This window comes from Leptodactylus fuscus, chromosome 5, assembly GCF_031893055.1.
Source record: "Leptodactylus fuscus isolate aLepFus1 chromosome 5, aLepFus1.hap2, whole genome shotgun sequence".
NCBI lineage: Eukaryota > Metazoa > Chordata > Amphibia > Anura > Leptodactylidae > Leptodactylus > Leptodactylus fuscus.
The window spans coordinates 188352649-188377001 of NC_134269.1; the positions used below are offsets into that span (position 1 = coordinate 188352649).

The 24353-nt window shown below is 42.9% G+C and overlaps 1 protein-coding gene across 2 annotated transcripts; it reads right to left on the bottom strand.

Annotated features, from left to right (window-relative positions):
- Positions 1 to 1471: 1471 nt before the first annotated feature.
- Positions 1472 to 18225, bottom strand: CNOT8 (CCR4-NOT transcription complex subunit 8). Of its 2 annotated transcripts, XM_075274916.1 has the most exons (7): positions 18037 to 18225; positions 13297 to 13502; positions 11611 to 11804; positions 10655 to 10816; positions 5088 to 5232; positions 4851 to 4961; positions 1472 to 4227 (listed from the first exon to the last, which is right to left on the bottom strand). In XM_075274916.1, the coding sequence occupies exons 2-7, from the start codon at positions 13411 to 13413 to the stop codon at positions 4087 to 4089; spliced, it is 870 nt and encodes a 289-aa protein (XP_075131017.1). In that variant the 5' UTR covers positions 13414 to 13502; positions 18037 to 18225; the 3' UTR covers positions 1472 to 4086. The 2 variants fall into 2 exon arrangements, with proteins under 2 accessions (XP_075131017.1, XP_075131018.1); XM_075274917.1 differs by lacking the exons at positions 13297 to 13502; positions 18037 to 18225 and having other exon boundaries at positions 10655 to 10812; positions 11607 to 11734.
- Between the last annotated feature and the right edge of the window lie 6128 nt (positions 18226 to 24353).

A 24353-nucleotide genomic window follows, 5' to 3' on the forward strand; every position in this document is an offset into this window, starting at 1 on the left:
TTCCCTGTGATCACCAGCACTTGTCTCAGCCCCTTGCCTTTGGGGAAAATAACTTGAGACCGCACTATCTATCGCTTCAGATATGGCAACTCCCCAAAATTTTTTTTGAAGTTTAAATTTTTTTTTTTCACTTAAAAAAAAATATATAAAAATTTCGCATTGCCATTACTGTGTCAGCCCACAGAATACCGCCCCTTCATCTTCCCACAACACTGTAAGGAATACTAAAAGGTACCCTTGCCCTTGGTTCACATCTGCATTTAGTAATCTCTTCAGGGAGTCTGCATGGAGACTACTGAACGCATTTCCAAGCGGTGTGCAGCGAAAGCACACGGACCCCATAGACTATAATAGGGTCCATGTGCTTGCCACGAGATCTCCGCACGAATCATGCGGGCAGGAAAGTAGATTTTGAAGTACTTTCCTGTCTGCATGTTCCCTCAGGATATCTTGCGGCAAGCACACGGACCCCATTATAGTCTATGGGGTCCGTGTGCTTTCACTGCACACCACTTGGAAATGCGTTTGGTAGTCCGCTTGGGGGGGCTCCCATGACTCCTCCAAGACTCCTCCAAACGGATTTCCGACGAGGATGTGAATCAGGCCTTACATAACACAACTTGTCCCACAAAAATTAAGCCACTCATACAACTCTGTGAATCTAAGGAAAAAATAAAGAAAATTAATAAATAGTATGGTATTAGAAGGCTAGGGGTATGACATGAATAGGGAGGGGTGAAAGTCAATATGGCTGCACTTCCTGTCATCACTCTTCACTGCTGCAATAAACTGGAAAATTACCAATATGGCTGTAAGTAAATAAGACAGAAGAACCAACCTGAGTGCGGCAGATATAGGACAGCTTCAGACAGTTGCATTATGGAGGGGGGAGATTTTGTTGCATGAGTATGAGGATAAGTTCACACAGGGATTTTTGGTCAGGATTTGAGGCCTCAAAATCCTGACCAAAAAGACGGCTCCCATTGAAATCAATGGGAGCTGCTCAGGTCTTTTTTCCAGGAGCCGTTTCTTCCAGCTCCTGGAAAAAAAAAAAAAAAAAAAAGCGAGATGTTCAATCTTCAGGCCGAGTCTCCTCAGCCTGAAGACACTCCCTCCTCCGAACTAGGCCCATTCATTGGCCCTAATCTGGAGCGGAGTGCACGACTGGATGCTGGTGCAGTGCACCGGCTTTGTCGTGGCTACCCGGTTTTTGGTCCAGAACCTGAGGCTCCGGACCAAAAAATCCCGTATGAACTTACCCTTACAGATTAGTGCCCCGGTCCAACCAGGCGACTACTGACCTGAATTCACACTATCACGGGGATTGGGTTGGGTCTGGTTAAAACACTGAAATGTGGCGTACCTCCTCCCCCACCTTATCTGAAGCTGGCCGTGGAGACACCTGTATCTTCTGCCTCCATTTCCAACCCATCCAGGCTACACATAAATATCTTCACTAAAAAGCAAAAAAAAAACAAAATGAAACATCTTTATTTTACAAATTTAAAAACATAAATAATATTTACACGCGTCTTAAACTCCAGCTTAACAACAATTGAGACAGATTACAAAAACCTGCTGGGGTAAAACCGCAAGCCTTCCAGGAAACATTGTGTGTTTTCATCCCAAAGCTTTTTGGTTAGAATTTATTATTCCAGATTCTTATTTTACAGGGACAGAAGGGCAGTGTTTGTTCTCATGTCAGGACTCCACAGACATACATAAAAAAATAGAGGATATGTTCCACATTAAAAGGTTGGAAATAGAGATGAGCGAACACTAATCGAAACAGACGTTTCCAATAGCACGCTCCTATAGAAATGAATGGAAGAGTGCTATTCGTAACGGCTGCTTTGAATAGTGTTCGCTCATCTTTAGTTGGAAACCCTTTTCTTACTTATTATTTATTTATTTATTGGGATAGTTCTCCCCTGACAGAATAGGGGGGGGGGGGGGGGGGGGATAAGGGTCTGATCGGTAGGGGTCTTACTGCTGGGATCGCCACCAATCATGAGACTGGGTGTTCAGTGTCGCCTGTATGGTCAGGCTCTCGCTAGCACAGGAAAATTCAGAACCTTTGTAAATTGGAAGAGTCAATGCAACTGGATCCCCGCTGATCAGACACAGGTATAACATTACTCCAATGTGGGACTACTAAAGGATTATCTATAAGTGCCACAACACTGTTAAAGGGATTTTCCAGATTTTTTTTCTTTCCTCTAAAAAATAGCACCACACCTGTCCAAGGATTGTGGCTGGTATGGCAGCTCAGTTCTATTGAAGTGAATGAAACTGAGCTGCAATACCTGACACAATCCATGGATAGTTGTGGCGCTGTTTTTGGAGAAAAGGACAATTTTCCTTAAGGGGTATACAGTGGCATTAATAAAGATAAAACATCTGTCCCGGGTATCCGAGCCGCACAGTAGAGATTATTACAATTTTACAAGTTAGTTTAAATTTGGGGAAAAAAAATATATTATGTTCAGCAAGTCAATTGTTTTTTTGCTTTTTTTATTGGAGGTTATAAATGTGGTTTTTCATACAATGAGGCTGAATGCAATCATAACATGGCGGCCATGCGCGTACTGACAGATCTGATGTGCCCCATGTACAAATGATACCAACAACGTATGGGAAAGATCATGAACACAGGCTTGACCTCAGATGGCCATTTTTTATTTTTTTTTTTTAGTCAACAGCTTCACATTAAAGGGCAGGTTTCTAAGGTTCTTAAAGGGATGGCCCACCTTCACAATTATTTTTCGTACTGTTCCAGCTAAAAATGACAAACGCATTAAAGGCCATTTCCATAGGTACAATCGACAAGCTGCGATTTCAGAAACTGGAAATCACAGACATTTTCTGCAATGTAACTTTAAAACGTTGCGGATTTTGTTGCGACATTTATGCCATGTGGGGTTTTTCCAGGCTAAAAATATTGCCGACTTACCCCAAGAATACGTTGTCACTAGTTTTAGTCTAGAAAACCACATTAAGCAACTGTTCAAATTGTCTTATTATTCTTCTATGTTGAGAGTCTGCAGCTCCTATGCAGGCTTATGTATCTCTATGGTAACAGACTACAAACCAATCCTGAGTAGCCGGATCCTGCAGGCTTTATAGCATAAAACTGCAAGAGAGTTTAAATCAATACATTTTGCAGTATTTTTTTTTTTTTACATTTTTAGAACCACCGGAACAATTTTTTTTTTTTTTTAATAGTTGTGAAGGTGAAGCTTACCTGTAAGGTCAAGTCTCTAGTTCATCGGCAAAATAAACGCGTATGCTCTTGTCCACATTTATACATCAGTTACGTGTCCATAAATGCCCAAATCGAAGTCAAGTATTTAAGGGGGAGGGGAAATAACTTCTTACCAGCAACTCTACCAGACATATGAATATTAATAATCTATGAGCAAAGTGGAAGATAGTGGGCAGAACAGTATCATATTTACCTTCTAAGGCCCAGCTCTGTGCTTGGACATCCTCGCTGGCGCCATAGTTGCTGTGGTAAAAAGATATTGATGGGGTTCTAGTTTGCAGCAATTGGGTCATCCCATAACCTGGATAGAGCATATCCTAGAGACTAAGATCTCCTGTATAGGACTGCACATCCAATGAAGGCCCAATGGCTACCTTAGTAGAGAACCTCCTTAAAGTGCTTTGATTTGCAAGAGTGGATGCGATGAGGACAAACACTGACCTGGTCATAGTGACTCTCACAACGTTGCGGTTAAAGAGCCCACACTGAAAGCAAAGAAAATGTCTGCAATTGCAAGAGCATGATCAAAGGGTTAAGCCACAGCCCACAAAAATTGGTCACGTGTGGAGAAGTGGTCATTTTTGACAATAACTACGTTTGCAATTTTTTTTTTTTTTCGTAAGATGTTGACGTCTTGAGTAAAAGTTTTAAAACAATGAAAATGTGACGCATCTGGCACAATATCTGTAAATGACAGTCATCTCGGCAGCCGGCTCTGAAGATTGCCTTGTGGAAGCTATGAGACAGGCAGATCTCTGCAAGATGTGGTGGATATAGGAAGAAGATGTAATTCATTGTCAGGAGGCCAAGGGAACGGCATCTCATTGCTGTCCATTGTTGATCAGAGCCAGGAGGCTCAGTTTCTCATCGGCTTCCTCGCTCGTCTTGGGGGCCACTCCAGTTCCCAGCCCATATAGGCGGCCACAGTACTTGGCATCATCAATATGGTCCTCAAAAAATAGCTGAAACATACAAATGCCATAGGTTTGGTACAGATTATACTATAACATGTGTAACCTTGACTGCCTTTAACCCCTTATATATAAGTGACTTATAAGGAATGATCGCCATAACACAAGGAATAATAGGGTTTGTATGAGGGACAGAGAGAAAAGCCCTTGGCCATGACAAAATAATACGGCTTTAGACAGGGACAGAACAATAATAGTAACACTGACAGCCAATACAGCTTTGAAATAACATTTATATAAGTGATCAAGCAACTGAGGTGACAAGTCCAATATGGCAACCTTCAAATAAATCTAACCTATGCATAAGTCTATAGTTTAATGTGTACATGAGAAGTCACACTGCTATGATGTATTCCATACTCTGCACACAGAAAGTAGAGGGGAATCTGCTCCATAACTTTATCAGAAGCAGCAGTATATAAGACATCGTACGAGAGAATAAAGCAGATCGGGCCTGCTCTGCAATATTTCTATTGCCACTTATTACCATCTGTGACATGATTTGCCCAGATTGGGGATAACCCTTTGTGGGTTAAAACAGGCAGCTGCTTAAGGGGTTAATTTTCTGTAAACTGGTAAAAATTCTCACTGCGAGTTACAGGAAATCTGCCCACCTCTTTCATACGGAAGAACGCCATCCCGGTTAGAAGAGAGTCAGAACCTGCTTGATGTTGTCGACCAATCCTCTGCAGATCTAGCTGATCGGCCACCTCCTGCAGACCGCCCTGTACAAGAAGAGAATGTAATAAACCATACTATACTATAATAAGGTTCTTAATCCCCTCTCATGATGCTACAATCGCCATGGAGCCAGGTTCACACCTTACATTAACAGCGGTTTTATAACTCACCTTTAGATTTTTGCAGCTCTTCATTAAATATTTGACATCATAGATGGATGGGAAGAAAAGGTTCAGTATATGGAAGAACTCGTGTTCCTCCTCTGGAAGCCGAGAGTCTGTCAGAAGTTTCACCATATAGCCAAAGTCATAGCCGCTGCAAAGGGCAACAAAACAAAAAAACAACTAAAGCTTAGTGGGGCAGACCTACATTGATGGACGACCATTTTAGCCCTATAGAGACACAGCTCAAAAGTGACTTAAGGACCAGGCCTCTTTTTTCAAAACTGACATGTGTCACTTTAAATGGCAATAACTTTGAGACGCTTTAACTTACACAAGCGATTCTGAGATTGTTTTTTTGTAACACATTGTACTTCATGTCAGTAGTAAATTTTCGTCGATATGTTTTGTCTTTAATTAGGAAAAAATAGGAAATTTGGTGAAAATTTAGAAAAAAAATGCAGTTTTCAAACTTTGAAATTGCAAGCCTTTCAAATAGAAAGTCATACTACCCAAATTTTTTCATAAATATAATTAAACATGTCTCTGATTTATGTAGCAATCAAATTTTAATCACCCTTTCATTTTTTTCAGATATTATAAGGCTTACAAGTCAAGCAGTAATTTTCCAAATTTTCAAGAAAATTTCCAAAACCCATTTTTCAAGGGACCAGTTCAGTTCTGAAGGGAACTTGAAAGGCCTCTCTAATAAAACCCCCGAAAGTCACCCCATTCTAAAAACTGCACTCCTGAAAGAATCCAAAACAGCAGTTAGAAAGTTTCTTAACCCTTTCAGCATTTCACAGCAATTACAACAAAATGGAGGTCAAATTTACATTTTTCAATTTCTGTCACTAATATATTCATTTAGCCCTAGAATTTACACATTTACTAAGGGTTAAAGGAGAAACTGCACCCCACATTTTGTTACACAGTTTCTCCCGAACACGATAATACCCCATATGTGCTGGTACCCTAATGTACGGGCACACGGTCGCTCTCAGAGCGGATGGAGCGCTAATTAGATTTTGTAGGCCAGATTTTGCTACAATACTTTTCAGGCACCATGTCCCATTTGCAGAGCCCCCAAGGTGCCAAAACAGTGGAAACCCCCAAAATGTCACCCCATTTTGGAAACTAGACCCCTCAAGGAATTTATCAAGAGGTATAGTGAGCTCTTGGACCCTACAGGTGTTTCACAGATTTTTTTACCGTTGAGATGTGAAAATGAAAAATTACTTTTTTTTATAATAAAATGTCATTGTAGCCCCAAATTTTTCATCTTCACAAGGGGTTAAAGGAAAAATTGCTCCCCAAATTTTGTTACACAGTTTCTACCAAACACGACAATACCCCATATGTGCTGGTACCCTAATGTACGGGCACACGGTCGCTCTCAGAGCGTATGGAGAGCTAATTGGATTTTGTAGGCCAGATTTTTCTACAATACTTTTCAGGCACCATGTCCCGTTTGCAGAGCCCCCAAGGTGCCAAAACAGTGGAAACCCCCAAAATGTCACCCCATTTTGGAAACTATACCCCTAAAGGAATTTACCAAGGGGTATAGTGAGCCCTTTGACCCTACAGGAGTGTAACAGAATTGGCCCAACAAAAGGAAAAGTGACATTTTTTGCTATAAAATGTTGCTTTAACCCCAAATTTTGCATTTCCACAAGGGGATAAAAGAGAAAATGCACCCCAAAAAATTGTCAAGCATTTTCTCCCAACTACAGAAATGCCTCATATGTGGATGTAAAGTGATGTATGGGCACACTGTAAGGTCCAGAGCTGAAGGATCGCTATTGGGATTTTGGAGGGCAAATTTAGCTGGAATCTGTTTCAGGCACCATGTTGCATTTGGAGAGCCCCTGAAGTGCTAGAACAGTGGAAACCCCCCTCCCCAAATGACCCCATTTTGAAAACTAGACCCCTCAAGGAATTTATCAAGGGGTTTAGTGAGCACTTGGACCCTACAGGTGTTTCACAGATTTTTTTACCATTGAGATGTGAAAACGAAAAATTACTTTTTTCCAATAAATCGTCCATTTAGCGCCATATTTTTAATTTTTGCAAGTAGTTAGAGAATTAAAAGCCCCCCCAGTTTGTTACACAATTTCTCTTGAACATGGCAATACCCCATATGTGGCCATAATCTGCTGTATTGGTACATGGCGGGGCTCAGAATGGAAAGAGGGCTATTTGGCTTTTGAGGCAGTTTTCTGGTGCCATTTGCTGAGCCCCTAAAGTACCAATACAATAGAAACCCCTCAAAAGTGACCCCATTTTAGAAACTACACCCGTCAAGGAATGAATAAAGGGGTATTATCATTTTGAGCCTAAAAATGCTTCCCAAAAATTAATGTACAAAATGAAAATTTTAATTTTTAAAGAAATATGTCATTTCGGTGCCCAATACCTTGCACCCACTTTGTATTGTCAGAGACCTGCACTCCTAAAACTATTAAGTGGGCGATCCCGAGGAGCAAAAAATTATATATGTGGGTGTAAACTGCTGCTTGGGCACACAGCAGGGCTCAGAAGGGAAGGAGCACTGCGCTTTTTAGCTTTTGGGGTACAGATTTAGAGGGACTTTCTGGGTGCCATGTTTTTGCAGAGCCCTGGAGGTGCCAGTGAACTGGAATTCCCCAAGAAGTGACCCCATTTTGTAGGGGAAATTTTAGGGTCTCTGCAAAAGTGTCATGGCATCCAAAACAAACCCCCAAACCGTCTAAGTCTGTGCTACAAAAACCAAATAACCCTTCTTCCCTTCTGTGTCCAGCTGTGCCCTAATATCAGTTTATAACCACATATGACATTACGTGCATTATCCGGGGTACACCAGTGTCATACATGTGTCATACATGTGGCATAAAATGCAGTTTGGGCACACAGCAGGGCGCAGAAGGGAAGGAGCGCTATGTGGCTTTTGGAGCGCAGATTCAGATGTTTGGTATCTGGACGCGATGTCATGTTTGTAGAGCCTGTAAGGTACCAGAAAAGTGGATTCCCCAAAGGAGTGACCCCATTTTGAAAACTGCACCCCTCAAAGAATTTATCAGGGGGTGTAGTGAGTATTAGTATCCCAGACGTGACTGCACAGCGGATGGCGAAGAGGGAATATATTAGCTGTGCGGAGGACATTGCAAACACCAAATTCCCTACTATGTCCCAGTAGCTCCTATGATTGGTGGAGTCACTCTGGGAGTCACTACTGGTGTCTTTTCGCTCATAAGCTGTAAATCTGGGGTGTCCCCTGATATTCGCTCGCACAGCTTATATATTCCCTTCCTGCCGCAGCCAGTTGAGTTCTAATAATTTGGCGATTTTTGCGGGGTTTTGTTCTCGCATTACTAGATGCTATATTTTCTTTATTTTTCTGGTGACATGGCCATATAAGGGCTTGTTGTTTGCGGGATGAGATGCATTTTGTAATGACACCATCTTGGGGTGCCTACAACTTACTGAATACATTTTATTAACTCTTTTTTTGCTGGATTTAAAAAAAAAAAAAAAAAAAAAAAAATCAATTCCGGTATTGTGTTTTACCTTTTAAATTTTTCGCCATGCAGCGTACAGTATAAGTAACATATCTTTATTCTGCGGGTCAGTACGGTTACGGCGATACCTCATTTATAATTTTTTTTTATGCAATACTAATTCTGCAGAATAAAAACACATTTGGGGACATAAATCAATGTTTTTTGCATCGCCATCTTCTGAGAGGCGTAACATTTTTATTTTTTGGTTGACAGTGTTGGTTGGGGGCTTATTTTTTGCGGGACAATGTGTGCTTTTTATTGGTACTGTTGTGAGGTGCATTTGACTTTTTGATCACTTTTTATAGCACATTCTGTAAGGTGAGATGGCGAAAAATCACTACTTCTGGCGGGTTTTTTCCGTTTTTTTTTTTTTCCATCATTCACCGTGTACATTAAATATTGTTTCAGTTTTATTGTACAGATCGTTACGGACGCGGTGATACCAAATATGTATTGTTTTTATTAATTTTTAGGGTTTTTATTATATAATTCATTTTCTATAGAAAAAAAGGGTTTTTGGGGCTTTATAACTTTATTAATTGTTTGCAAACACTATTTCTTTTTCTACTTTTTTTTTTTTTTTTTTTACTTTTTCATGTGTCTCTATGGGACACTTGAATGAGTGATGATTGCATCACTGATCCTCTAGTATAGAGTGAGACACAGGCTGCAGTGACAGCCTGCACGTTATCACTCTATAAACAGGAAGTGAGTCGTACGGACGGGACAGACTCACTACAGAAGATCCCGGCCAGGATAAAAAGGTAAGTGGGACTCAGGGCTGGCTGGGGTCACTAAACAGACCCCTGGCCACATAGTAGGGATACCAGCACCCCCCGATCTCGCAGCGGGGGGTGCAGGGAACCCCCACAAGATCGGGCAACCCCTTGTTTGCCGTGATCATGTTTGATCACGGCAATCAACGGGTTAAAACCCCAAATCGGCACTCATGTCCGATGGAGGGTGATGGAGCAGGGTGTTAGGTGTCAGATACAACTAACACCCGCTCCAAGAACGCCCGCACTGCGCTGCGGGGATTGTTTACATCCATGAGGTACTATTACCTCATTGGTCCTTAAGCACCAGACATCCATGAGGTAATAGTACCTCAAGGGTCGCCAAGGGGTTAAGCATTAAAGGGATAATACCACAAGGTAAGAACGGGACATACTTTCCCCCCCCCCCCCCCCTGTGCATTCAGCCTGATCGCAGCCAAGCTGGATATGGGGGTGACTGGTGGAGGACAGAACTCCCATTCACTTCAATGAAAGCACCAGAGATGAAAAAGTGCTGTACATGAATAGGAGCACCATGCACCACCAAACACTCCTACATTCAGCCTGATGAGCAGCGCTGGGAGAGAATACGCCATTCTTGGGATCGGTGGAAGTCTCAGCAGTCACAATACTTCAGGTGCCATAACCACTTTAAGACAAAAACACTCATAAGACAGCTGTTGTCCAAAGGGTTGAGTATATGCCATCCAACCGGAAGAGGGAAACCAGACACTGCCAGATACCTCTGGAAGTCATTTATCTCCCAGGAAAACAAAAGTCCAGGGTAATTGAGAACTAATATGGCTGATCTTTCTTTTGCCCAACTCCAACAGGTTTTGGACAAATTTATGGCCACAGTATCTCCACTCAACAGCGTGGCCTTGTGGCATGGATCCACTGAGTATAGGTCATCAATTAAAGATCAGTGGGTTCCAACACTCGGCCCCCTGTTGAATGGCTGTTTGAACAGGCTTCAACATTGAGGTGGGAAACTCAGTCTTTACTCAACAGAACACCTTTGTATAGCGGTTGTGCTTGGTATTGTAGTTCAGCCCATTCACTTGAGTGGGGCTGAGCTGTGATCAGTCCAAGTGACTGATGAATACAACGCCACATTGCCCGAAGACAAATCGGCACTCTGTAAGTGCTACTGATACTTTAGGACGTTGATCTGCACCTGAAGCCCTTCCTAAGGATAGGTCATCAATAAGTAAGTCCTGGCAAAGCCCTTTAAGGCTCATCGATGGTGTAAAAACCTTACCTGTGGAATGAGAGCCACTTCACATTATCACACAGAACTACTCCGGAGGTCATGAGTAACTCTGCAAACGTCAGAGTGTCGATTCCTTCTTCTTCGTGCTTCTGAAACTGAAGTCCGGAATTTGCAAGAAGATCAATAGAGTCTTGAGAATACATATCCTCCCTGCAAGATCAGAAATATAACAGTCCATACACAGCTGGAAGCTGTAGATCACAGGACACAGACAGACTGGGAATGGGCACATGTCTAATCCTATAAAACACTGAGTCACACAGACTGCATCGTGGAGATTTTAGTTACTTCATTCTAGCAAATATATGTAGATGTCGGAGGGGCTAGTAGTGGGCGGGATCACTAGGCTAGGAAGACGGAGAGAGGAGGAGGGACGAATAGTGGGCGGGATAGTTTAGTGAGACAGGGGGAGTGTAACAAAGTGAGAGAGAACTAGTGTAGAAGCTACACAGAAAGCTGCACAGCAGGAAGGTAGCACCAAGTAAACAAATGCAAAGGATGTAGCAGTAACCAGAGACACCCAAAAATCACTCCAAAAGCTGCTAAAGGTATATGGGTGTATTTATTAACCCCTTACTAGCACTAACAGACCATTCTATAAATTAAAAAAAAAAAAAAAAAAATTGAGCTCAGAAAGCCCCTTTAAAGCTAAGGCCCTATGTTGCGGAAAAGAAATGCAGTTTTTTTTGTTGTAGATTTTGTTGCGAGCCAAGAAAGGATTGAGCAGAGGGGATAAGTATAAGAGCTTCCTATAGATTTCACTTTCCTTTTGTAGCCATTCTTGGCTTTGGATCAAAAAATCCGCAACAAAATAAGCTCCATTTCTGCAACCTGGGGCCTCAGCCTTAGGCTCTTTGTACAAAGTATTTTCAGCCCTGCACCTTACTGATCTGCCATTTATGAGAATGAAATTATCCAGAGCATTTATCCACGCCCTGACTTACGTTAGGTTGAACTTGAAGTTGAATTGCCAGGTGTTGGTGCCAGGTGGGTACTCGCCCTTTTCATTCATGAAGGTGAGCCCTAGCTGTATAATCTTTAGTAGATCTACATTGCAGCGCAGGAGCTGGTACTGATAATCGATGGTGCTTCGAAACTCCCCTATCGGCCTCACGACCACACCAGGAAACTCTGTGTCCTATAGACAGCAAAGGAATGAAACCAATTATAAAAACTGACTGTAGAAGCCCAGAACCTGGATATACCACACAGCGAACAGCTAGTAATGGGTAAAGTAATGGGTATTTATCAAGCCATCGTATCTGCGTAACTTTTTGCTTCTTCTACATACAGAGTTTAAAAGTGCTGTCCAGGACCCAGACGTTTTCTATTTATTGCACCAACTAAATAAATATTCAAGCCAACGGGAAGCAAATTTGTAGATTACCACCAAAACGCCCCCCCCCCCCCCCCCCCGGTCCTGATAAATTCATGTGGTTACCGACACTGGTTCCTGTGACGTCATGTATACCATATATCGTGCACTTCACTGTCCTGGCATCAGTGTTCCCTGCTGTGGGCTGACCTAGCCCTGTCTTTGCCCGCCACTCTCTCATGGGCGCCTCTTCACAGTGCCAGTGTCTAGTGCACCCGATCTCTACTATCCGTGTACATTTACTTCCAATAGCAGGAATTTCACATTGGTGCAGTAAATATAAAATGTTTGGGTCCTGGACGACTCCTTTAGACAGAGTGGCTGGACAGGAAAGGTCCTCCAGAAAGAGAGATGTTCACTGCAGCCAAGGGACCCTCCTTACTTCTCTATTAATGCAGTTTTCCCATGAACCATCGTCCCCAATCCCAGCTATCACAATTGGGATCCCTGAGACCCCTGTGTAACTGAGCAGAAGCATGCATGACCACCACTCCATTCACTTCTATAATACTGATGGAGAAATGTACTCCACTGCTAAGGGTTTGACATACAGTAAATAGAGTAGGGGTCATGCTTGTCTGCTACTGCTCCATTCACAAACTTGTGATCGCTGAAAGTCTCAGTGGTTAGACCGCCAGACTACTCCATCTACAAGAAAAATGCTGTTATGGATATAGGTTTCTATGCAGATTAAAAAAGTATTTTTTCCATCCTCTAATGAATACGTCAATGACTTATCCACAGGATAGGTCATCAGTATCTTATCTGTGGGGGTCCAGCACTCAAACCCTATCCAGATCAGCTGTCCCAGCAGCCCCCAGAGACATAAGAGTGTGCAGACTGCTCCTATTCCCTGGTGCCTCGGCTATAGAGTGGACAGGACTGCAACCCTGCTCCTATTATTGAATAAAAGAGCTTGCACAAGCGCCATCCTTGACCACTGTAGCAGCTTGTGACGTATGGAGGCTGCCAGAACAGCTTATCTGTGTGCGGTCTGTGTGGTGGAACCCAACAGATCAGATCCTGATGGCCTGTCCTGTGGATAAGTCATCAGTATGAAATACCTTTTCAAGCTTAGATGCTTAGTAACAGTTGATACTTCCATAAAAGACAATTACTGACACAAAGCTGTTCCCAAAACGGGGTAAAGACCTTACAGAATTCATGATCCAGGAGGATCCCTTCAAGGTAACGAATATCAGATAATCCATGTAAACGTTAATTGTAACAGGCAGATAAGAGTGACGGCACTCACCATTGCAATGTATCCATAGGTGCGGACAAGCTCTCTGATCTTGCGCATCTCCTCCTCCAGGTTCACCGCCCAAACCTCACATATAACCTGACTGTTGTCAACGACGGCAGCTGGCATTATGATGGGACGCGTGGTAACTGCGGGGTAAGGACTCCGTAAGAAAGAGGAGTGGAGCTGCTCGTCCTGGACAGAGGGAGGGTTTACACCTGTCAGAGTAACAGGAAAGTATTATTAGGGTTCTTAAGGTTGTCCAACTCACTGCACACGTAGAGGAAACCATGGCACACACAAGAGATTACTTGCTCAGCAGTGCAGGTATGGAGATAGAAAAGAGACAACCGATTACACTTTAGACATAAATAACCTTTTTCAGATCAAAACAGCCAGAGCAGTGTATGGCGAGAAGAATCTAGGCAGGGTGACACTTGAAAACAATCTCTTCAGTGTTCCTCAAGAAGACAAATACATGCCAACAACGGACAACAGACGCAAACAAGGTAACCCCACCGTGGATGTCCGCTTATAAGCCAGAGAATAAAGCAGAGTCATCTCTGAAGTCTGATGTGTTTCTAAAGTAAAAGATGTCCACTGTATACATGGTGGCCTTGTCACAGGTGGTGATGGAGGCGGGAAGAGGGGGGCGAGGATAGTATTGGGCAGTGGATAGGGAGAAGAGATGGAGTAGAAGTATAAAGGGGAGGTTAAGGGAGAGAAACCATGTTTTGTTTTGTTTTTTTGTTAAAGAAGTTTTCCAGCCCCAAATGATTATTCATACTGATGACCAAGGACACCATGTGATCTATCGGGGTCCAACACACAGATCAGCTGTACCAGCAGCCTCCGGGTGTTGGTAACAATTAGAGGACAAGCATTGTGTGCAGCACTGCTCCTACTCATGTAAGGAGATGTACAGCAGGCCTGTCCTCTACATAGTGATGGTTTATTGGGGGAATTACAGTACCGACCCTATTACTTGTACAGAAGAGGTGCTGCAAATGCTCTCTGTCCACTAGCAGCTTGCGGCACCAGGAGGTTGCTAGAACAGATAATCCGTGCAGGGTCTGGGTGTCAGACCCTGACCAATTACATCTTGTGGACAGGTCACACAGTATGAAAAATCAGTTTGAGGCCAAAAAGTCCCTTTAAGGAACCTAACAAAAGTTCAGTGAGGAGTCAGATGTACTTGATGCAGGACTCCATCTTCTACCACCTATTGACTTCAGTGAAGAAACTGTTGAGCGTAGCTTGTAGTGGGGGGTTAAGACTGCGAGGGATAGATCACACTCCAGGGCAGGGCTGGAGCAGCAATTTCATTATTCTTATAGATATCAGACTCCTGGTTATCAAACTATCATGGCATGGCCTTAGTTACAACCATAGTACATACATTGTCCATATATGATAGATCAGGCATGTATAACAAGACGCAGGCTATGGAACATGTGAAGTGACGCTGCTAAATGGAAAAAAGTGAATGTACGAGGGCAAACACAGGACCAAGCCCGTCTAATGCAGTGCCTGACATTACTGTTATATACACCTACTCAAGAGCCCTTGTACAATATGTCTGTTGGCTGTCCAGGCTTTAGTGAACGCTCTTATCACCAGGTCGGACACTTCTGCAACTGAGTATGAGCAGCCAGACATCTGATTTTGTGAGGAGCGCAGGTATAACTTACGGAGCAGAGGCTTGAGGCTTTCCCCAAGTCACGGCAGAGATAAAACTGTTTAGTCATCTCTGTAGCTTTTAAATTGGATTTAAAGACATTGTCCAGACCTCCGATACTGTTTGCTGTTACCTCTTCACTGCATGCCAACTACAATGCTGTACACTGTATAGCGACTGGGACTGAGCTACAAACAGGTCATGTGATCAATGAATATGATGTCATTTGCCTGAGAAAAGGAAGTAGGAAGTGAAACCCCTTTAATATATAATTACTGTTGAAGTATACCTAAGATGGACCCCCCTTCCCCATCTGTTACTAAAGACCTAACACCCAGCACAGCCACCAATGGGTCGGGGAGTTGTAATTAAAGGGGCTCTATCACTGGGAAAAGTCATTTTTAGCTAATCACATCCTTGTATAGGCTTTAGAAAGTCTATTCCACACCTACCTATAGTATGTAAATTGCCTCAGTGGTTTCTGAATAAGTCTGTATTTATTCATATGCTAATGAGCTTCCAGCCAGCACAGGAGGTTCCCAGCAGCCTCCTCTCTGCTATTATCTCCTATGTGTGTGAGGCAAACAGGAAGCCATCAGCAGCAGCAGTCTCCCATAGAAAACAATAGGAGTCTAATTAGCAACAGTCAACAGTCTAACAGACAGACAACAGTCTAATTAGCATATGAATTAAAACTGACTTATTCAGAAACCACTGAGGCAATCTACATACTATAGGTAGGTGTGGAATAGACTTTCTAAAGGCTATGCAAGGATGGGATTAGTTAAAAATGACTTTTCCTAGTGATAGAGCCCCTTTAAGTTACATAGTAAGGAGTGGACACTGCTTCCAGTCACATGACCCAGAGGTCGTGGACATGGCCACAACCCCCAAGTCCACCAACAATCGCCAGACTAGTTGAGTAAATTACAACTCCATGGACAACCCCTTAGGGAGGGTTCACACGATGCAACGTGCCGCATGATGTGGCACGTAGACGCCGCGTGATCTTTTGCGGGCCGTACACACTCCCACAATGGGAGCGTGTACGGCCCGCAAAAGGTCACGCGGCGTCTACGTGCCACACCACGCGGCACATTATACCGTGTGAACCCTCCCTTAAAGAGGTTTCAGCAGTTTGCCTAGCATTCAGTGAGGCAGCATTGTTCATCCAAGCACCACAGCTTCCATGAACATCTAATCATAAGGGGGAGCCTGGCATCAGAACCCACCAATATGATAATGGTGACCTATGTTATGGACAAGTCATTGGTAACACAACCCCAGAAAGATTTATTGGCCCACTAATAATTGCTTTAACATCCGAATTTACTTCTACATGGTCAATTTTATATCATGTAATTGAAAGGAAGGCTCTAAACATATGTCCTGAATAAGAAGGAAAGAGATATTACCAGACACCTCTGATGATGGACTGACTACCTGCTGCTGAAGAAGAAAAGGATCCAGTATGTTAAAAAATGAACATGCCCGACATCAGTCTCTGGGGAGAGACAGAAGGACCCCAACACATCAGACTGTCACAAAAAAGCCTGCTGGAAAGTAAGAATACTCTCACTAATAGAAGGGTTAATAGTTTATCATCGTCATTAAGAAAATTAAGTGAATGAAATAAAATCTAAATTTAATCAATATTTGGTGTGACCTTTGCCTTCCATCAGTTCTTCTCGGAACTTGTAGACATATTTTTAGCAGAACCTCAGATGTTCCCGCCATCTTGGAGAACTAAGCCCAGATCTTCTGTGGATGTAGACTTGCTCCAATCCTTCTGTCCCTTCGTGTAATCCCAGACAGACTGGATGATTTTGAGATCAGAGCTCTGTGGGGGCCATAGACCAGGACCCCTCCTCCAAAGGACAAAGGTCACACCAAATATTGATGGGTTTTACATTTTTCTTTTGTTCACTCACTTTATTTTATGTGGCAATAATAAATTATTAAAGGGATCCTACCAAACTATTTTTTCTCATTAACACATCGGAATAGCCTTAAGAAAGGCTATTCTTCTCCTACCTATCGTTGTCTTCTCGGCGCCCCCAATGCTGCGAGAGAGCTCTCTCCAGCGCTGCCTCCGTCTTCTTCAACATCATCCTCTTCACCCGATGCAGGCTTCAGACTTCTAGGCCTCGGGCAAAGCCAACTGCGCATAGCCCAACGGCCACAAGAAAATGGCCGCTTACACAGTATTGTAAGCGGCCATCTTTTTGTGACCGGCAGGCATGCGCAGTCAGCTGCCCGAGGCCTAGAAGTTTGAAGCCACCACCGGATGAAAACCCGTTCCTGCAGAAGATGGAGGCGGCGCTAGAGAGTTCTCTTGCAGCATTGGGGACACCCCCAGTGCCGTTTGAGCGCCGGGGTCCGCGGGTGCTGCGAGAGAACTCATTTGCATACCAGCAAAAACCAGATTATATACAGAACAGCGGCCCGGAGAAGACATCTAAAGGTAGGAGAAGAATAGTCTATCTTAAGGCTATTCCTACGTGATAGGTAGAAAAAAAATGGAGTTTAAATGATAGGATCCCTTTAAGGCTCATCCACATGACACCCCCAACAGAAACTTGACTTGAGCCTCCATTTTCTACCATGGTTTAAAAATGCTCCATACTCCACTGTGTGAACATACCCCAAGGATGCAAGTTAAAACTACATTGGAGGGAAAAATAACTGTATTGATGCTGTTTCCTCATTTTACAAGGTAACATTGTAGATTTACTATTTATCACCTGCAATATTAAGAAACTGCACAAAAGACACACCAAAACTGCACTGTGTGAATGCTTCCTAAAAAGGCTTTCCCACCATAAGCATTGATGGCATATCTATGAAACTGGTGACTACTGGGTCTCTGACTGCCACCCTACAAAGCCGCTGCCACTATGGTGGGATCATCGTGAGGCCAGGGGAACACTGTATATGGCAGTATATACATACATACGTGCAAACCCTACACAGCCATAAACCACAACTATACTTCACATGGCTGGCCACGACTGCTGTAGCGTCCATGTCTCCAAACATCTGCTGGGCACACACAGGCCTTGTACCCGACTCACCTCCCGAGCTCTGTCCTCAAGCGCCGGCACCAGACCGCACAAACAGACGTCTATCCAGAAGCGGCACCTACGTAACGACCTCTCTATGGTACCGTCCGCTGCTAACCGTCCAGCTACTCCAGCCTGTCGTCTCTATGGTGCAGGAGGAAAAGCAGAGAGGCGCATACCGTACAGCGAGACACAGGGCTGTGATCTGTACTGCGTGCGCATGCGTACAGCGGAGATCACGTCGCGATAAACGAGATGGCGCAGATGCACGTTGGGCTCGAATATACTGCGCATGCGTATCGTGCAGATACAGTTTTGTGTGTATTTTTGTTTATATTTTAGTTGCAAAACTTGCAACTTTTATTAACCTCATAGACCTGGGCTGTGTAGGGATTCTGTACATCTACAGTGACTGCCCAAATAGGACCCAAGGCAGTACCTGAGTTATACTGACACCTAGTGGTCAAATTATGCTGCAACACAGTCTTCAAGAAGTCTAACCATACATTCCCACTCCAGAGTACCATCTTGTATACCTCTCAGCTCTCAGAGGACAGCAAGAGGGAAAGAATGTGGCGTCACGACGTGGCGAATGTCACTCTACCCATTCCCATCCATTTATGCCCCCACACAATATAACCCCTAGAGTCACCTTAACATGGTATGCCCCCACATTATAATGTCCCCCTCTTGCAGTTGCCCCCACATTATAATGTCCCCCTCTTGCAGTTGCCCCCACATTATAATGTCACCCTCTTGCAGTTGCCCCCACATTATGTCACCCTCTTGCAGTTGCCCCCACATTATAATGTCCCCTCCTGCAGTTGCCCCCACATTATAAGGTCCCCCTCTTGCAGTTGCCCCCACATTATAATGTCCCCTCCTGCAGTTGCCCCCACATTATAAGGTCCCCCTCTTGCAGTTGCCCCCACATTATAATGTTCCCCCTCCTGCAGTTGCCCCCACATTATAATGTCCCCCCTCCTGCAGTTGCCCCCACATTATAATGTCCCCTCCTGCAGTTGCCCCCACATTATAATGTCCCCTTTTGCAGTTGCTCCCACATTATAATGTACCCTCTCCTGCAGTTGCCCCCACATTATAATGTCCCCCCTCCTGAAGTTGCCCCCACATTATAATGTCCCCTCTTCTGCAGTTGCCCCCACATTATAATGTCCCCTCCTGCAGTTGCACCCACATTATAATGTCCCCTCTTGCAGTTGCCCCACATTATAATGTCCCCCCTCCTGCAGTTGCCCCACATTATAATGTCCCCTCCTGCAGTCGCCCCACATTATAATGCCCCCCCTCCTGCAGTTGCCCCCACATTATAATGTCCCCCTCCTGCAGTTGCCCTCACATTATAATGCCCCCCTCCTGCAGTTGCCCCCACATTATAATGTCCCACCTCCTGGCCATTGCTGAGGTAAGTAGCCTGGAGAGTAGATGTCGAGGAATCAGAGGTTCATACAAGGACAGGAAATTTTGGTCTGATGCTTGTGATGTCATCAAAAGGCTTTTCTTCTATTTCACCCATTGACCGGTTTCTGTAGAAGGTCTCTCTCACAATTCTGCCAAGAGAAATAAGATGTTGGTAAGAAAAATTCTCATATGTAACAAGGGCACATACAGTGGGGCTCTCTTACTGGTAAAACACCTTTAGATTTTCTCTTTAGATCCATCAGCAGACGATAGATAACAGTCACTGAATGGATTTCACACTACACTGTACCGACAGACAAGGGAGATAACCTTAAAATCCACTGCCCCCCCCCCTTCCCCCCAGTTACTTTGACTCATCTGTTATTTTGTTTTACAGGTTCTTGTTTTGGCTTTATGACCTGCCATCTATCATTGGCAAATATGAATCCACAGAAGAGTTTTTGATGTGCTTCAACCATTGGTGGTTTATTGGCTTCGCTGAAGGAGTCTGTGGAGAGAAGATACGAGGACCAAAGTTTAAGTACAAGCAACAGAAAGAACTGTATTACTAGCACCATCATCTCTGCATCAGATACTTACTCTTTGTAGTTACAAAAGTGGATGAGCTCTAGCTCCCTCTATGTCAGTCCAGTTGACGTACCCTGAAGAACGGATGTTCCCTGATGTTATTTGCAGCTTCCTGCCGACTCACTGGTGACTTGTTTAACAGTTGTAAAAATACATTAAAGGGGCTCTATCACTGGGAAAAGTCATTTTTATCTAATCACATCCTTGTATAGCCTTTAGAAATGCTACTTCACACCTACCTTTAGTATGTAGATTGCCTCAGTGGTTTCTGAATAAGTCCGTTTTTTTATTCATATGCTAATGAGCTTCCAGTCAGCACAGGAAGTTCCCAGCAGCCTCCTCTCTTCTATTATCTTCTATGTGTGTGAGTGAAACAGGAAGCTGAGTCATCATCATCATCAGTAGCCTGTGCATAGGAAACAACAGGGAGAGGAGTGCACGATGTATCGTGCACCAGTCTAATTAGCACATGAATTTTGAATTAAAAAAAATAATTAGCACATGAATAAAAACGGACTTATTCAGAAACCACTGAGGCAATCTACATACTAAAGGTAGCTGTGGAATAGACTTTCTAAAAGCTATAAGGTGTGATTAGTTAAAAATGACTTAGTCTCCTTATATGATGATGTTTACCATGGTGGTCTAAATCAATGCCTGGCCAACTCTGCCACCAACATGGTGTCATAAAGGATAAGTGAATATATATTAACCCAGTCTATCATGTCTCTGGCCTGCAGGTCCAGTCCTTTAGGGTAGAGGGGATCATCCTCGATCAGTGACAATATGCCGTTTTCAAGAAATATTCCCTCAAAGAATGGATATCTAGCAGTAGCCATTACATAGAACATCACACCAGCCGAAAACCAGTCCACTGCCATGTTGTAGGGGTTCTGTAGAAGAATCTGTGGAAACATCCGGGAGACAATAAACGTTAGAACATTGTTCTGATCAGCAGAAATCTTAGAGATGTCCAGACCTGTACACAGTGATAATTCGGTAACATGTAAATGATTCCTGATCTTAGGGGTCATATATCTAAGAGTACCGGTACCTTCTGAGACTTTACTATCCCAAAGATATTCATCACGGCAATGCCGAAATCGGCGATCTTCAAATGACCAGCGCCGTCCAGTAAGATGATGGCTGGCTTTATGTCTCTGTTAGAAGAAAGAGTTTGTAAAACATCATATTTATCACATAGGTTGTACTGATAGGACTCCTAATAGTATCTACAAACATAATGGATAAAGCGAATGGGGTTACCAGATGGTATACATACCAGGTCTACACAGAAGAAGACTTGCTCCACTTAGCTGTGTATGATTCCTCTGGTGTGGAGAAACTGCAGATAATCTCAGCTGCAGAAAATCTGGTAAAAAGATAGAGAAAACATCACCATCAAAAATGTCATCCACCAAACTATGAGACTTAGGGTTGGTTCACACTAGCATTTGTATTCTGGAGTCCGCATGGACACCCCCCGGACGGAATACAATCGCAATTGTAAGTGGTGTGCTAGCAAAGCGCACGGACCCCATAGACTATAATGGGCTCCGTGTACTTGCCGTGCACTGCACGCACGAATCATTCTAATTCTGCAGAAGACAAACACATTTGGGGACATAAATCAATGATTTTTGCATCGCCATCTTCTGAGATGCCTAACATTTTTATTTTTCAGTTGACAGAGCCGTCTCTGCTAGAATTACAAGCCGGATTACAATTGGCGCCTCTCTATGGCTGTATGTCAGACAGCTGGGGATCTCACAGTATTTGTGAATCCCAATGGTCTAGCACTTCTCCTGACTCCGTCTGTCATTATTTTACTTTTGTGATTTTAATAAAGCTGTAGCCATTTTGACACCCAAAATAAAGTGTTTTGTGCATTTATCCCAAAGCCAATATTTACCGTAACAAAAATCCAAAGAAGAAAAATCAGCTCACCGTATCTTCATATGAACAAAGAAACCTCAAGGGAGCCCGGCTTGCAGGTGACTCTCAACCCGCCGTCCACAAGAAATATCCAACACGAAAAAAATGCCAGCTACATCCAAGAGGTAATCCACAAAATTCCGCGATAGTAATAAAATATAACTTTTATTGCATCTTCATCTTTAAAAAAGTTACATAGTAACTGTAAAAGGGTACATCATTAACGCAAGGCAACGCGTTTCGGGAATCGCTGTTCCCTTTTTCTCAGCTCAACTCCTATACCCTCACTAACTCCTTATAAACAATTAGTTTACGAGACCCCTCCTTTTCCTGTTACACCTCCATACACCTTGTCTAATCAAACCCTCAATAAAAAAGTATATGCATATAACATTTACATTTTGTAACACACCATATAAACCTATAGATATTAACAATATCCATTCATTCAAGAAGGTCATATGAAGTACATGATATACATATCTCAAAAAAACATTCTTATTTAAATAAGTACTACCGCACTAAAACCGCACACACAATCGCGATTGTGTATAATCATTAATTCACATAGATGACACATACTACCGTATAAACACTGTAGCTATAGTATATAAACAACATCCTACCTTGTATGGAACGCCTATAAATCCATAAAATAAACTATGTTGAAGATACTGAAATAAAATGGGCTCCCCGAGTAAGATGCTTCCCATGTTGCTACCTACGCGCATGCGCATAGACTAGCAATTCAACGCATGCGCCATAAATCAAATCACTCCCATATAGAACTCGACCAAGAATATTAACATAGTGAGTCAGGCCGATAAAAATTTACGCGCATGCGTAATAGATGACATGCGCATGCGCAGTCAGTACTCAGCTCCTATGATAGACGTAAACTCCCCAAGCATACATATATAATAAGTTATGTCCCACAAAATATTGCTCCATTCTCATCTGATCTAATCATACACCTGACATAACTAAGTAAATATCAATACAGATGTATGTCATTTCCCAATTAATGATGTTCACTGTAATTCAATAAATATAGGATACATCTGTTCTAATATTGAGTCCCAATGGTTGACAAGTTTTTAATCTCATTATCCAATAAGCTTCTCTCAAGAGAAGCTTTTTTCGCCAGTCACCTCCCCTTGGAGGTCAGGAAACATGTTCAATAGCATAGTATCGTAGGCTTGTCATATCTCCTTGATGAACTTCCGAGAAATGCCGTGAGACTCCTGATGTATTCTCTCTACCCTGATTAGACTGAGTAATATGCTCGGAGATCCTCATCTTAACCTGTCTAATAGTACAACCTACATGCATAAGTCTACATACAGTACACTCCATAATGTAGATTACGTGGTCTGAGCAACAATTCATGAAAGAAGATATGGAAAAATTCTCTTTGTAATCCGCACTCTGAAATGAACTGGTTCTATACACGTACCGGCACATGTTACACCTACTCTGACCGCATTTAAAAAATCCTTTTAAGTTGAGCCACGTAGAGGAACTTTCTTTTTGTTTAATGTACATACTCGGAGAGATCATATTTCCTAATGTACATCCCCGTTTAGCAACTATTTCCACCCCATCTTGTAGGATGTCTCTAGTTATACTATCCTGTAATAAAATAGGCATATTACGGAAAAAAATGTTCCTAATATCTGAAAATTGCCTATTAAAAGATGTTGAAAAAACTAACTTTTTCTTAGTGATTCCTTTCTTTTGTTTATTATCTTCCAACAAAGAGTCTCTACTTCTTTCACTTACAATTTTTTCCGCTCTGGCTAAACTCCAGTTAGGGTATCCCCTCCTTCTGAGTCTATCTAAGGTAAGTTTCTTTTGGATTTGATAAGTCTGCTCATCTGAACAAGCCCTACATGTTCTTATCAGCTCTCCTACTGGTATGGGTTTCAACATATGCCCCGGATGCTGATGTGTTCAATATTTACCGTAGTTTGGGTGGTTTTAGGAAGGATTGAGGGACATCCCATATCCAAAAGTCATGGGAAACATGGTCTCATTCTACATGAGGTTTTTCTTACATTAAAAACTGCATCAAAACTGTATTCAGATTTTGGTTTTAAGTGTTGTCCAACCCTGGATCAAGTGATTGGAACCAGCACTTGGCCTCCAGCTTGCTCCGGATATTCTCCCATATTTACAGGAGCTATGGTGCTGGCAGACTATAGTAAAGCACCCCATTGCACCAATAACTAGTGATGGATATTGTGGTGGAGGAAGGAGATGGAGTGACACAGGGGCCAAGTGTCGGTTCTGATCATGTAACCAAAGTTAAGAACCAGCTTGGGAACCACAGGAACACACAAAAAGGGGAAATTAAGTGTAAAAAAAATTCCAAGAGAACCCCT